We start from the raw sequence: 16,072 nt of genomic DNA, 5'->3' as shown, positions 1-16,072 counted from the left end.
TGTGAGTGGGGAAAAGCCAAATATTACCTTTATTTGCAAAAATGATTGCTGTAAAAAATTGTGTTTAAAATTTTAAGTTAATCCGCTTATTGGAAATATTTCAGCGTAATGAGATGCACCTTTATGTCTGGGTTCCAAGTTGATTATGTAAATTTTGGATCATTAGAGTTAGCAACAGGGGAGCATTTAAGGCCAAGTATTTTTATTTATTTACACCACACATTTCACTTCAGAGACCACAGGTGTCCATATTCTGTCTGTTGGGAGATTAAGGTTTAAAAGACAAAGTAAAAAAAAAGGATAATTTGAGGAAATGCATAGAGTGTGGCTTGCTGTTGCTCCCATTCTCAGAACCTCAGATGGTTTTCAGTGAAGAGGTCATCAAACTTTACAAAGATCTGAGAAGGTCATTGTAATGCCACAGAGCCGCGAAATGTGCTGACAGCTTCTTACACATATTCATCAGTTCTCTCCTAAAAGAGGGAAGTTAAAACAGATGGAAAGAAAAGAAGGTTGAGAACAGAAGGCTGGTATCTACATTTAGACAATCAGTACAGAAAAAAACAGAAAAAGTAGTCATAGTAAATTAAAAATATTGATTAATTTAAGGCACTGATGTGTATTTAATAGCTTTATTGTTTGTACTTTTGGAAATACTGAATGGATTTAATTCCATTTCTTCAACCCATATTGAAAAAAGGGTAAGGACGATGAGAACTTAGATTATTGAATAAGAACTTTGCCAAATATTATGATTAGATCAATTGCCACTCTCCTATTTTTACTAGGTTTTTCCCTATGAAAATTTGCATCAATATTAAAAATTCAATTCAGTTTATTTATACACTGTAGCGATAATTCACAACACATCATTTCAAGGCACTTTTCAATCGATTCAAAAAACAACGTATGAATCCTGTTGGGCAGAAATTTAATTACACACACATTTGTTACTTAAGTAGAAGTATACATACTACAGTTTAAAAACACTCAAGTATCAACTTGACCTCTTTACTCAAGTAAAAATGAAAAAGTATGTGCTCCAAAAACTACTTAAAGTATAAAGTAACCTTTAAAAAAAAACAGCCAGATGCCACTATATGAATTGAAAGCTCATTTTTTCGACTATTTCGAGAAATTCTTTCAAATAGGGCCAAGGATGAGGGAGGTCTTGTTGGTCTCCGTCTCCATCTCCTGATACGCTCTCGTCTGTGTCTGACCTTTAAGACATTTCGACATCTTTTTCTCAATCTAACATAGTAGCATGACATAGACAATTCACGTTTGCAGTTTGAAGAACACCAATGAGTGTTTGCGTTATATAACTCATCCAATTACTCTAGTTTTTCACTAGATGTGGATGGATCCAATGATCTGCATTGGATCTCGCACATGATGTAAAATAAATATTTATAAACATTAAACCGCAGCCAAGAGTAACGTGTAACATTTGTTTTTCAAATGTAAGGAATAGAAAGTACAGATACTTGTGAAAAAATGAGTAGAAGTCAGAAGTAGGAAGAAAAATAAGTAATGGAGTAAAGTATAGATACCTAAAAAGTGTACTTAAGTACAGTAACAAAGCATTTGTACTTCACTACTTGACACATAAAAGTTTCTGATGAAATATCCATATTGCTTCTGCTCCCAATAAAAAAAACAACTGAACAACCTATTTTCATCTTGCTGAAAAAGTGCTATAATTATTATTTAACAGGGTGAGGAAAAACAAGCTCTATCAACGATGGTATCAGCTACATTTAACTAAGATTTACTTTCAATTTTTTATAGCTTCAAATTCCTGCTAAAAATCAGACAACATAGTTTTTGTTACAAACAACAACAAAGCAACATCGCTGCTATGATTGCGTCGTTTTTTTACCACTAGGGGGCAGCAAATACCACACTTTATTTTGAGAATCCCTTGAGAGTTCCCTGCTCCTGGCGGGAGTTTGTCAGCTCCTTTGTCCGCTATTTTACAACTTCCTGCTTTTATTGTGTGTGCACGGTGTTTAAGAAGGAAACACGAGAGAAAAGGAGCATTGAAATCAGCTACTCGACGTTTTTTTTACCTGAGTAATAGAGATCTATCCCAGCATGACTTCAAAAGAGATCATTAGGAAAAATAAAACCAAACTTCAGGATATTTTTTGTGGAGACTACAACCTTATCCTCAACAAGGTTCATGAACAGAAACTGATAACTCAGAGGGATTACAACAACCTGAAGAGCATCAATAAGGAAAATGTGAGCGGCCACGTTACAGAGCTGGTTGATAAAATCATGAATAGATCAGAGAAAACCTGCAAGGACTTCCTGGACATCCTGCAAACTGATGACGCTGTTAGAGAAACGTTTCCTGACCTGCAGAACCTCCAGCTTAGTGGCACCAGGGTTTTACCAGCCCCAGTCCAAACCACCTCACCTGATGAAGGTAAATCAAGTACGGAAGAGGATTAGGGCCACTAAAAAAAAAGAAAGTTAACTGATTTTTTTTATTTCAGTTGTTCAGAATTCTGACTTTAATCTCAGACTTTTGGATCTTAATGTAGATGGGCACCATGAAGGAAGAGATGTGGGAGCAAGCAGCTTCACTCACAAAGATGTGAGTTGTTTGGGACGGCCAGTGACACACAGGAGGAAAATGACGGACTTACGCAACTTTTTACGTGCCCGAGGAGTCCCCAAAGATTCTATTTCATTAATGGAAAAGCAGAAGGTGAGTAAAACAAGAGAGCTAGCTTAGTCTCTGAAGTCGGGAGTACAATGTGCGATTTTCCAGTCATGAGAGAATTTTTTGATCGGGCCGACTTTCAGCCTGATCGTGTAGTGTACAGGGGGTAACGAGGGGCCATCAGCCTCTCACGACCACCTCCCGATTAGGAATCGTAAGGTCGGAAGAAAATCAAACATATTTGACTTACTCCTGACCGTCGTGGGCAAATCGCTCAGTAAGCATCTGTCTTTTTCTTCTTCCTCTCAGATGTAAACACAGAAGCTTCGTAAAAGTTTAAAAACAATCCACTGGACTTGGTTTCCAAGGTTTGAAGACGTTTATCCAGGAAGCTTTCTCAATTCAAACAGACATTTGAATTGATAAAGCTTCCTGGAGTAGAAGCGAACTGTCTTCAAATCTTGGAAACCAAGTCCAGGGGATTGTTTTTAAAATTTTACGGAATGACTATGACCTGTATGTCTGAGAATCTTCATCAGCATTTAAACACAGAAGCAGGGTGCGAGTGGCATGGAGTTCTTTCTGTAAAATTGACAGACCATAGTAGCCACGTTTGCACAGCCATGTCTTTGTCTGAATACATAGTCGCCTTTTCTTTTTAGGGCTTTCAGTACAAAATTGCTCAAATAGCCAAGGCAGCGCAGTTCATTGTGGTGAGCTTCATATTCCTCGTTTGGCTTCCGGACAGGTGGGTCTGAGTAGCTTCATATCACTGCGGAGCTAAGTCCAACGTGGTTTTTACACGTACAGTGTGAGCAGGCAGATCGCATAACAGCGTCGGGCTGAACATGAATCGTAAGCTGTGAACTCACTGTACGACAAAACCCTGCAGTTTCGTCGTACAGTGTGAGCTGTAGCTGGGTGCAACAATTGAAAAAAAACGTAGACATGGCTACGGCTAGATGCTAACATGTTTGTTAGCTTACGTCGATGGAGATTGTCAACATAATAGAAAGCAGATGCAGTGGTTTATCAGAGAAAGCTTAGATTAGATTTATCATTTAAATTAGTTGACTTTCACCGTGTTTTTTAAATTTGACTGATATTAAGACCTGAAGCTAAGATGGATAGCCGGCTAGAGTCCTTATAACAGCTGCTTGGGTTGATATTCACCGGAGAATACCTAGCAGGCCGAGAATTATTTAATAAATATTACATAAATGTGGAGATGGTAGGCTACAGTCACATCTCACTACATCAAACAATGTGGTGCTTAAAGTTTTTATAAATTTTTTTTAATAAAACATGATCATCGGAACCCAATGTAGCCTTGAACTGTGACCACAGGGTGACGTGATGACGTTGGCGAGTGGGAACGCAGAATGATGTGATGAATGGGTGGATAAATAGACGGAAAGAAAAAGGCTATTAACAAATGTATAGATTAAAATAAAGATCCCTTTGGGATGATTTACAATGTTGATGTTTGTGTGTACCCATAATACTTTTTGCCTTTAATGGACTATTTGTCGTAATATCTTTCTACATCACAATTGATAAAGTACTCTCTTTTGTTTGTTTTTGTTTTTTTATAATGGGTGATCCATTTCCTAAAAGGATACGCTAAAGCTCCCTTCTTCCTTTTTTGTATTCCTCCCCAAAACAGTAGATATCCAATGTGCAATGTTAATAGTGGTCTTATTGATTGATAGAGAAAATATTGGCAAAAAGTAATTATTTTCTTGTTCTTTGTGCTTAGATTGACTGTGATGTCATAGCGCTGATGGATCATTCAACTCTGGCAAACTTCATCCCCTCCTATGGAGACCGAATTGCCCTCTTCCATTTCTGCAGCAGCAAAAGATCATCCTCGAAAAGAAAACGAGGAGTTCTGCAGAGGTTAAGTGAGGAAATGAAAAACAAAGGGGAAATTTCAACCGAGAACACTTCACCTGAACGAACAAGGCAGCGAAAGAAGCAAAAAGCATCACGAAATGTGGAGATTGGATGGATCCATAGTGATGGGGAAGTACCCAAAGAGGTGAGAGCGAAGCAGGGAGGTGGCACTAGAAAAATTCAGATGGCCACTGATGCCGGATTAAAAGATATTCTTCAGGAAGGAAAGAAACTATTTTTCCCTGATGGCATATCACCTAAGGGACCTGAAACAGATTTTGAATTTGAGGTTTGGGACTTTAAACTGAACCACCTTACTGAAGACACCTGCCAGAGTATTGGCACTATGTATGAAGCAGCGAGGCTGACAACTCTGCGCTTCTACATTTCAACAAAGCTGAGAGATCCCGAAGAAGATGAAAGTCAGAAATCTGATGTCATATTTGTCTTGGAAAGCAATAGCAGTGAAATTAATCCTTTGCAAGGGGTGGAACTCAGGAAGAGTTATGTTGAAGTCCAACCTGATTCAGACCTTTCAGATGATTCAGAAATAACTTTCGGCCCCAAATCTGATGATGAAGAAGATTCAGCAGACACAATAATCTATGAGGGTTCTCCTGCACCGCTCAATCCAGCTAATCCAGAGGATGAAACAACAATCACTGTACGTCACACTAACACTTTAAATGACATTATTAGTGCTTTCTCTGATGCTGAAATTATGAGAAAGACACTGAAAGTGAAGCGCATACTTCCAGACAACAAAGAGGAAGCTGGTAGTGGATCGGAAATACTGAGAAATGTACTCTCCTGCTTCTGGAATGAATTCTATAAGCGATGCACTCTTGGTACAACAGTCAAAGTGCCATTCATTCGCCATGATTTTACCGCTGAGAAATGGAAGGCAGTTGGGCGAATACTTTTGAAAGGATACCACGACTGTCAATATTTTCCAAATAAACTTGCAATCCCCTTTCTTGAACAAGTGCTTTTCGGTGCTGTTAAAAGTGATCTTCAAGGACACTTTCTGCAGTTTGTCAGCAGCCAAGAATGTGAGGTTTTAAGAGAAGCAGTCAAGAACTTTTCTGCTGTTGACTTAGATGATCTTTTGGAAGTTCTTGATAGTTATAGCTGTAAAAAACAAATAACTGCTGAGAATCTTTACACCATCATAGATGAAATAGCACATAAAGAGCTTGTCCAAAAACCAATGTTCGTTATTTGCTGCTGGCAGGAGGTCATCAATCCACATCTTTCTATTACTCCAGAGGCACTAATTAAGTTGTTCTCTGACCTGCAACCAACACCAAGAAAAGTCTGCCAACTGCTGAAATTTGCAGAGGATTTGTCTCCCATGCAAAAAAAAGTGGGGAACTATCTCAAAAGATTCATCAAAGAGCTGGATGACATTAAAATTCATAAGTTTATGCAATACTGCACCGGATCTGATCTTATAGTAATAGATAGTATTTATGTGGAATTTCAAGATATGACAGATTTCACAAGGCGACCAGTGGGACACACATGTGGGAGCATTCTACAAATAGCTAACAGCTACGAAAACTTCCCTGACTTCCGTTCTGAATTTAATGCAGTTCTTGAAAGCAATGTATGGGTAATGGAAATTGTCTAGACTCACAATGTAAACCACTACATTTGAACTACTTATGCAGACTACTGCAGGGCAGCAAAAAGACAAAGATTATACCTTTGAACTCATAAAAATGTCTCCTGTTCTAACAAAAAGGATCATTTACCCATTTGTACCTGAAAACCAGTTTAGGCTCAAATATTCCAGTTTCTTTCATTATGCTTATTTTCAGATCCTAGAGTTGAAATTGTCAAGAATGAATTAGTACACCGTTTATTACTATAACCAGAGCTGTCTTCACCAGATCCAGGTTCTCCGGCTGCACGATAGAAACCCTAAGCAGCAAAAAGAAAAGTAATTACTAGAGCTCTATAAATTTTTATGAAAATTTTACTTTGTTTTCTTGACTATACCAGATTTTTTGTGACAGTTTGACACAATCAGACTCTTTTAAGTAAGGAGTAATAATAAATAATCCAGGTTTAGTTTTCTTTACATCTTATCAAATTGTTAGTTAAGGTAAGATGATGTATCACATTTCTTTTTTTTTTTTTTTTTGCATTTGAACATAAAAGTACAATTGATTATGACAAAAAAATGTTAATGGCTTTTCCAGTATTGTCTAAATGTCTGATTGATTCTAAGCATATACAATGAGGAAAATAAGTATTTGAATACCCTGCTTTTTTTGCAAGTTCTCCTACTTAGAAATCATGGAAGGGTCATGTCCACAGTGAGAGACAAAATCTAAAAAAAAATCCAGAAATCACAATGTATGATTTTTTTTTTAACTATTGATTCAGCTGCAATGTTAATATTCCCAGAATATTAAAATATAATACTGCCAGAGTGGGTTTTTGAACTCGCAACATCAGGATTCCAAGCCCTATGTCCTAACCACTACAGAAGAACACCCCTAAAGCATGATGCTACCACCCCCATACTTCATAGTAGGGATGATGTTCTTGGGATATTTCTTCTTGCTCCAAACACAGTTAGTGGAATTATGACCAAAAAGTTCTTCATTTGGTCTCATCTGACCGCATGACTTTCACTTTCACATGACTGTATTACAAAAGACTGTTTAAGTGTTTCTAAATGTTGGCTCATTTTAACCACCACATTATTAGGATTGGCAAATGTTTTTTTCTAAAGTGTCCCTAATAAAATGTTGTTTTACTAAAATTCTGTCATTTTTAAGAATTTTTTTTATTAGCTCATTTATTTGAACATGCCTTAACTGAAACTCAAACTACCCTATCCATAGCCTTAACCATAGCCTTAAATATTTAATTTGCTGCTAAAGAAATATTTACAAATTCCTTGGCAAACATTAACCCAGATAAAAAGTGTGATCTGCTAACGTGAGATCCTGGACGCAAAAACATCACCATCCCATATGTTGCTGGAGTTTCGGAAAAACTCAAAAGAGGATTTTCTCCAAACACAAAATCGCAGTATATTCAAACCAAACAAGACCCTTAAGCCCGGCATACACTGTGCGATTTTCAGGGCGATTTTCCAGTCGTGCGAGACTTTCGACTTTCAGCCTGATCATGGGTCGTGAGTCGTGTAGTGTACAGGGGGTAACGAGGGGCGATCAGCCTCTCACGACCAGCTCCCTATCAGGAAACATGAGGTCAGGAGAAAATCAAACATATTTTTCACATGCCCAGCGTCGCGGGCAAATCACTCAGTGGGCATGTGCAAACAAGGATTCCTCTTTTTATTCTTCCTCTCAGATGTAAACACAGCAGCGTGGCAGGGATGCAATGAGTGAAATGGATTTCTGTCTGTAAAATTGACAGACCGTAGTAGCCACGTTTGCTCCATGTCTTTTTTCCAAATACGTCGTCGCCTTTTCTTTATAGGGCTTTCAGCACAAAATTGCACAAATTGCCAAGGCAGCACAGTTCACTAGAGTGAGCTTAAAGGAATAGTACACCCAAAACATGATTAGCCTTCATTTTCTACTCACCCCCATGCTGAACAACACTCTAGAGTACTTTTTTGATATCTCAAATGCATCTGGAGATCTGGGAGGCTTCTTGCTGTCAGCTGACATTCAAATAATGGAGGTCTATGGCGCCCGAGGAACAAAGGTCCATAAAAGTCCACAAAAAACATGTCAATATTCCTCCATACTGCTCGTCCAATGTATTCCAAGTGTCCTGAGTGGGTAGCGTCCATAATTTACTCAAAACAAAGTCATTTAGAATGTTTTTAGAGCATAAGAGTAGTGTATAGGGTTTGTTCAGCGTATAGTGTATAGGGTTTGTCCAGAGTGTTGTTCAGCATGGGGGTGAGTAGAAAATGAAGGCTAATCATGTTTTGGGTGTACTATTCCTTTAATACCCCTTCTATGTGTTTGGCTTCCGGATAGAGAGCTACAGAGCAGCTCCATCTCACTGCGGAGCTGAGTCCGACGTGGTTTTTAGTCGTACAGTGTGAGCAGGTAGATCGCATCAAAGTGTTGGGCGGAACATAAATCGTGAGCTCACATTGTAAGACTAAACCTTGCATTTAGTCGTACAGTGTGAGCAGCAGCTGCGTGCAACGATTGAAAAAAATCGCACAGTGTACGCCCGGATTTAAACAGACTAGTGCATTCTAGACAAATCCACAGACCAAATATGAGGGGAGTGATGTATGCAGTTCAGTGCAGTGAGGAATGCTCTGATCTTTATATTGGAGAACCCAAGCAACCTCTCCACAGACGCATCTCCAAACACAGAAGAGCTACTTCCTCCAAACAAGACTCTGCTGTCCACATACTGTAATGAAACAGAGGCTGGATTCAAATAAACCAAGACAGGTTAGTGACGTTTGATCGGTTTATTGAACAGGTTGCTCTGAGAGCGGGACTGAATCAGAGTGGAGCAAACAGGCTGCAGGCAGACAGGCGGGCAGATTGTGTGAGGTTTACCAGTTTGTGATCCAGGAGGGGAAGGCAGGCAGTTAAGCGGAGCTATTCCGAGTTTGTGATCCAGTGAGAGGGGAGCAGGCAGTCCGGTTGGAACGATTCAGAGATCCAGGGATCCAGAGGCAGAGCAGAGAGGAAATTAAGGCAGGCAGAATCAGACAGGGATCAGGCAGACTTGGTAACAGGAGACAGATCGCGTTAGAAACGGGTAGACAACAGATTACTGTTACTTGAAGAAAAGTGTTCTTATGAATTCATATGAAAATGGTGGTCTCAATTTTCCTGATTTTCATACTTTAAATAATACATTTAAAATTAATTGGCTAAAACAACTTTTTTTTTTTAAACAACTCAAGATGGAACACCACACCTCTCCACATATTGTCAAAGATTGGTGGCATTCATTTTTTTTCTAATGTGTTATTAAGATGTTTGTAAAAATCCCTCTGAAACTTTCTGCATTTTATCGCCAAGCCTTCTTATCATGATTACTCATCTATAAGCACAATTTTTCACCACACAAATATTATATCTGGAATAACAAAGATATTTTATATAAACACAAATCACTCTTTAAGGAAAACTGGTTTCAGAAAAATATCGGACTTGTAGATTGACTTTTTAATAACGAGGGCCTTCCTCTATCCTTCGATGAATTTCTGGCAAAGTATGATAATCCTGTAACACCCATGGAGTACACTAAAGTGTTTGGGGCAATTCCCTCTGGAATATGTATGCTTTGTAAACATCAACAGAGGATTGATGCTCATAACATATCTATGCTGTCTCCTATTAATACAACTGCAGAAAAAATCTGTTTATCTAGTTATTCCAGAAATGTAAGTCAATAAGAACTTTATTTCAAATGAATACAATGTCTTTGCCTCATGCTGTTTCTTATTGGAACTCATTTGTGGATGATGTGCAATGGAAAAAGGTTTGGCTGATTAATAATAAATTTCTGATAATGAATAAGATTAAAGAAATCTCCTTTAAACTGATCCATATAATTTTCTCAGCTAAAGTCTATTAACAAAATTGATTCAAAATTAACATTGATTGTTTAATTTTTCTGGCAAAAAAATATGCAGTCTTATCCAGGATAAAATTGATAATAGTTTTCTTCTGTTCTGGAGGGATGTGTTGTTTGGAATTGTAGCAAAGGATCCCCATAGTAATTCTACTGTGTAGCTAATAAATCTGCTTCTTATTATGGCCAAATTTTATGGTAAATGGCATGTACTTATATAGCGCCTTTATTCAAGCCAGGAGACTTGACCAAAGCGCTTTACACTACATTCGTTCACCCATTCACACACTGATGGTGGCAAGCTACATTGTAGCCACAGCTGCCCTGGGACTCACTGACAGAAGTGGTGCTGCCGTACACTGGTGCCACCAGGCCCTCTTACCACTATCAGTAGACAATGCAGGTGAAGTGTCTTGCCCAAGGACACAACGACACTCGGAGTCAGTGCTTGAACCGTCAACCCTTCGATTTCAGGGCAAACTCCTACATCCAACGCCACTGTCGCCCCAAATTTTATATCCATAAATGCCGATCTAGAGGTAGAACGCCCTGCTTTATTGCATTCTTTTGCAAATTCAATCAATACATCCACTCCATCCAACATTCTGAAAAGCAAAAAGCAATTAAAACATTGTCTTTGATATGTTCAACTTAGATTGCAACCCCCTAGCTTATTTGTTTTATCTGTCTTTTCTTCCTAATTGTTGCTTGTATTGTATTGCACTGTTACTCAGATCAATCCAAGTGGACTTCTCTACATATTTTACGTTGTTGGTCCCGTGTATTCAAGACGATATCTGATTGTCTGTAATCGTCTGTAAATTCACTAAGTGCAATAAATATTTCTTAAAAATAAAAAATTACTGTAATAAACTTGTTCGTTTATTCTAAAATAATGAGTTCCTTGTTAGTTTCAGCACTCCGTTTTATTTAACTTCTCTCTTAACACAGGTCCCAATAAAAACTATTCCGCTGCCATAAAACACTTCACTGTCGTAACATCCCCCATGAAGTGTCTGTCGTTAAACACATTCTCTGACATCTCCCACTTTTTTTTTTTTTTTTGAAAAAAAACAAACAATAACACTAGCGAACAGTATCAACACTAATGCATACAGTGTTGATTCTGCATAGTAACAGTAACGTCCTTATTCATTTTCAATAACCAGCCATTTAGGGCTTCATCAACAAACAGCTTTGTATTATATCAACACAATATCAGATTTCCTCTAGATCAACTTGACCATAACATCCCTTACAGATCTAGTCTGTGAACAGGTTTAACAACTCTACCAGATCTGGTTTGAGGCAGTACACTAAGGGTCTCCTTAGGGCCAGGAGAGCTACCTCCAGAGCTCGCCTGAACATCGTGTGTTAGGTTCCACAGATTGTTCAACTGAGGACCCCACCTCAGGCAGTGCTTGGAGATGATGACGATTTTGCCTGTACAGGGCTCCTTGCTCTGTAGCGATGACATATGACCTCTCCGTTGTACTCTCCCCAACCACTTCTGCAGGTGTGGACCAGGTCTTCTGATTGTCCAGCCTAGCGAGAACAGGGTTTCCCGGCTGCAGTGGTGTGAGCGGTCTCACACCATGTCGCTTATTGAAAGCTTGCTTCCTCTTCTCCACAGCGTCCTTAGCTCTGATGTGCTGTCGGTTTGGCCATTTTGGTTGCAGGACTTTATCCAGAGTAGGTAAGGTTGTTCGTATTTTCCTGCCCATTAATAGTTCTGCCGGGCTGACACCAGTGCTGCTGTACGGTGAGGATCTATAGATCATAAGAGCCAGTAGTGGATCTTTTTGTTGCAGTATTCTTTTGGCTGTCTGCACTGCACGTTCAGCATGTCCGTTGCCCTGTGGATTGTGGAGGTCACATGCTTAAAGTCTATCTCATGGGCAAAGTCTTTGAAGACTTCACTGCTGAACTGTGGCCCATTGTCACTGACAACCTCTTCTGGTATTCCATTCCGAGCAAAAGCAGCTTTCAGCTTTAGAGACACCTGAGCGCTTGTGGTGGCTGGCATGTGGAGAATCTCCAGGTATCTGGAATAATAGTCTGATATGACAAGAAAGTTCACTGTTCCATGCTCACAAAGATCTATGCCATTTTTTCTCCATGGCCTGTCTGGGAGGGGTGTTGACCGGAGAGGTTCTTTGTTTTGTGCCCTCCTGTGCTCCCGACAGTACATGCAGTTCTCCACTTTGTGTGGCATTTTTGAAGCTAAGCCAGGCCACCACACCGAAGTGTTTGCTCTCATTCTGCATTTGTTACGACCTTGACTCATTCTCTAAAAGTAAACATTGTGTGTGCACTCTACTTAAAACATTTAATCTGATTTGTATACATTTTTTTATTTCTTTGTAATAATTTGTTAGGATGATATGTTACTCAAATTATTAAGTTTTTTTAAACTCAAAAAGTATACTATGTAGTAACCAAAAAGATAATTTTATACAGCTCATAACCTAAACTACTAAACTACTTTTTTAAGTTCAGAATACTCAAACTTCTTCACTAAACAATGCAGAATAATTTAAATGTTTTTATTCAAATATATTTTCTCCAAAACTGTAAACAAACACTACACACATACACATCTGTATGGACGAAAATTCTTTGCAAATGTATTACAGAAAAAAAAAAACAAGGATCTTCGGTGGTCAAGATCAAATATTGCATCTTAAAACCATTTATCCATGGGGATCAAACTAGCAAAGGGGAACAAATGCAAAATTCGTAAATATAAACACCTGTAGGAAACCGCTCATGTCTTGAAAATCTCAAAATATACGCATCCACGCATGAATTACATAAAATAGGTTGTATGGTTATGATTAAATCACTGCAAATGTTAATTTTTTTTCAAAGTAAACACACTGGAAACTTGCACTCAGTGTAAAGGTATGGCCTTAAATAAATTAAAATAGAGAACTTACAGCTATGGGCATTCTATTCAAAAACGTAAGAAAATAAATAACTTTAAATGAATAAATAATAAATTCAATAAATAACCAAAAAATACATCTAAAGATGTAAATTTACTGCACAGAAATAAAAATAAAAAAAAGTAATAAAAATAAGTCTTATTATAGATTTAAATCTATGCTTTTTGAAAAGAGGGGCCAAAAAATATATAAATATATATAAAAAAATAAAACCTTTTTGGTCCATTGGTTTTCTCCTGCGCTCACTCTGATGTATATCCATTTTGAGTGTTACTAAGACACACACACACTTCCAGTGCTTTAAACCCATTTAGAATATCCTTATACCAGAAAATGTATCTTTTAATAACCTTCCTGTTGTCCTCCTTGATCAAAAAAAAAGATAGAGAATGGCAACAGATTGGATCATGTCAAGAACAATAACAAAAGTGGTGGGACGAAAGGAAGTAAAGAAGTATGATCAAACAGATGAGATTGGGTCCAGGATGGAAGAAGAAATTATGTAGGGAAAGGAGGGAGGAAAGATAAAAAGAAAAACAACAGAAATGGTCTAGGAAGGAAGAAGGGGAATGATGGTGGGAATATAGAAGAAAGGAAGGGATGGAGGACGATTACATATTGTCTACATTGACAGCAGGTAATTTTTCAAAGAAAGCAGAGATGGTTTCAGGGGTGCACCATCATCCAAACCCATGAGCAGCTTCTGAATGAAGGTGAAGGTGCCAACAAGGTTCTTTGGGTAGTCCAGATGCAAAGCATAAACCAGCCCAAAAAGTAGCATATATGCATCAGCAAATGTGGTAATGTCCCTCATGACAAATTCATCTTCAACCACAATGACTGTGGATACAGGACTGAAGTGAAGTAGAGATGGACTTCTTCCTCTGATCTCTGTGACAATACCAATGGTTGTGTTCCTGATGTCCGGCTCCTCTGATTCCTCACTCTGGAAAATGCAAAAGCACACTGTAACTATTTCTGAATACTAATACAGCTGCCAACTCAACAATTAAGTATACAGCAAAGTATTACACAGTAACAAGTTAACTCCCTCTACTACGCCTCTCCCCCTCCAATCATCCCGCAATCCCGATGCAAACAACACAAGTTCTGTCAGGGATAATTAGTTGGTCATTTATTAGCATGTCTCTTTAATGAACGGCACGTGTTACATGGACCGCGTGTTACGCCGAATGTGTAAAATAAGGGCGCAGACAAGCAGAAAAAACGACTTCTCTGTGGCATTTAAACAATTAAACAACATGCAGATGTGTTTGTGAAGACTTAACCATCATACTTACACGTTTTCTTGACTTCAGCAACAGCTCGCTTCGCTCGCTTCCCAACCGCCATGTTGGTTTGATTTTGCCTGGCTGGTTCCCGCCGACATTTTGGACGCACTGACGTCATTACGTTGTACGTCTCTGTGCATTCAAAGCTTTCGAGTAAGGCAATGGTGATCACTCAGAGAGTTTAAGTAGCACGAAATTATAAATGCATTCCTCGTTCGGAACACTTAGTAACTTAAAGTTGGGTTGACTTGATAGTGGATTTTGATTGTTTTCTTCACAATACTTTTTAGTCAGTAGTAATGTTCGGGTTTACAGTGTGGCTGTCCTTGTCCAGAGGGATCTGCCAAAATTCAGAAGCTGCGTCCAGAGAAGAAAAAATGGTGGACCCACCCAACTTGGCTATTATCTCTTCTGCTGTGGGCAGAATGAACCTCTCTCTTTTAACAGCTTTATTTAGTCTCTTTAGGTCGACACAGATGCGTGCCTTTCCATTCTTTTTCGGGACCGGCACCATCAGTACACACCACCCCACTGGTTCTGTTACAGCCTCGATGATGTCATTTGTCTCCATTTGGTCCAGCTCCTCCTTCACTGCTTTTAATAGGGGTATGGGGACCCGGCGTCCTGTGGCTACTGCATAGGGCTGAGCATTATCTTGCAGTGCAATTTTCACAGGCTGTGTTTTCAGTAGGCCAAACTCCTGTTCACTGGTCTGGACCTCATACACTCGCTTTATTAGTCCCATTGCTAAAGATGTTGGGCTACTGAGCAGGTTGTTCACACTCTCACCTCGAATAACATAAAGCCTGAACATGTATGTTTTGCCCTTGTATACAGTCTGTGCGGTAAACTGCCCCAAACAGTTCAAACCACCCCCGGGACCACTCAGTAGTTTCTTTGTCTTGTGTAGGACTCTCTTTGGCTCAAGTGTTTTATACACAGTCTCACTCATAACACTGCAGTCCGCTCCCAAATCAATTATAAACTTTACTGGCTTATTTTCAATATCCAGTGTTACTGTCCATTCATCATCATTTTCTGATGTACCATTACTGTAACTGAGCCCAGGTAATAATGTTTATTTTGTTCATCATCCTCTGTCACTTCACTCACCAGTCTGTTTCTGCATGCTCTTTCCCAGTGACTTTTTTCCCCACATCTGTTGCACGTGAACTGTCTTGCTGGACACTTATCATATTAGCTATGTGGTGTTTTGCCGCATCGTCCACATTTTCTGCGGTCACTGTCTTTGTATTTCTGCTTGTCCTGGCACTGTCTCCAGTCTTTAACCCGCGCGGCGCCATGTTTCTGCGCAACCTCCTGGACAGCACAGACTCGTTCTCCCTGCTTGTTAACCTGTGTTTTCACCTCCTCGGACTGCCGTACCCCCTGTGGCGTCACATCCAGAGTGAGTTTCGGGAAGAGCTGCAGCTTCTGTGACAACTCTTTGTCCGAGATGCCGACCACGATCCGGTCTCTAATGTGTTCATCTCGGTTCGCCCCAAATTCACAGTGCTTTGACAGTTCGTACAGCGCTCGGATAAATGTCTCTGCGCGTTCACCAACATGCTGCACTCTCTGGTTGAAACAAGCCTATTCGTGGATAACGTTGCGTCTCGGAATAAAGTAGGAATCAAACTTTGCCATAACTACGTCAAACTGATCTTCATTTTCACCCTCTCTGTAGGTAAAGGTGCTCAGTATGTTCTCCGCTTCCT

The 16,072-nt window shown here is 39.2% G+C and overlaps 1 protein-coding gene across 1 annotated transcript; it reads left to right on the top strand.

The window, feature by feature from the left end:
• Positions 1-2,669: 2,669 nt before the first annotated feature.
• On the top strand, positions 2,670-6,706 carry LOC119779269. The gene is made up of 2 exons (XM_038278839.1): positions 2,670-2,719; positions 4,434-6,706. Exons 1-2 carry the CDS (start codon positions 2,705-2,707, stop codon positions 6,201-6,203), a joined length of 1,785 nt encoding a protein of 594 aa, XP_038134767.1. The 5' UTR covers positions 2,670-2,704; the 3' UTR covers positions 6,204-6,706.
• The last annotated feature ends 9,366 nt before the right edge of the window (positions 6,707-16,072 follow it).

This window comes from Cyprinodon tularosa, unplaced genomic scaffold, assembly GCF_016077235.1.
Source record: "Cyprinodon tularosa strain WSP-4 unplaced genomic scaffold, ASM1607723v1 ctg145, whole genome shotgun sequence".
Classification (NCBI taxonomy): Eukaryota; Metazoa; Chordata; class Actinopteri; order Cyprinodontiformes; family Cyprinodontidae; genus Cyprinodon; species Cyprinodon tularosa.
Note: the sequence above shows the minus strand (reverse complement) of the source record. Positions and strands in the feature narration are given on the sequence as shown.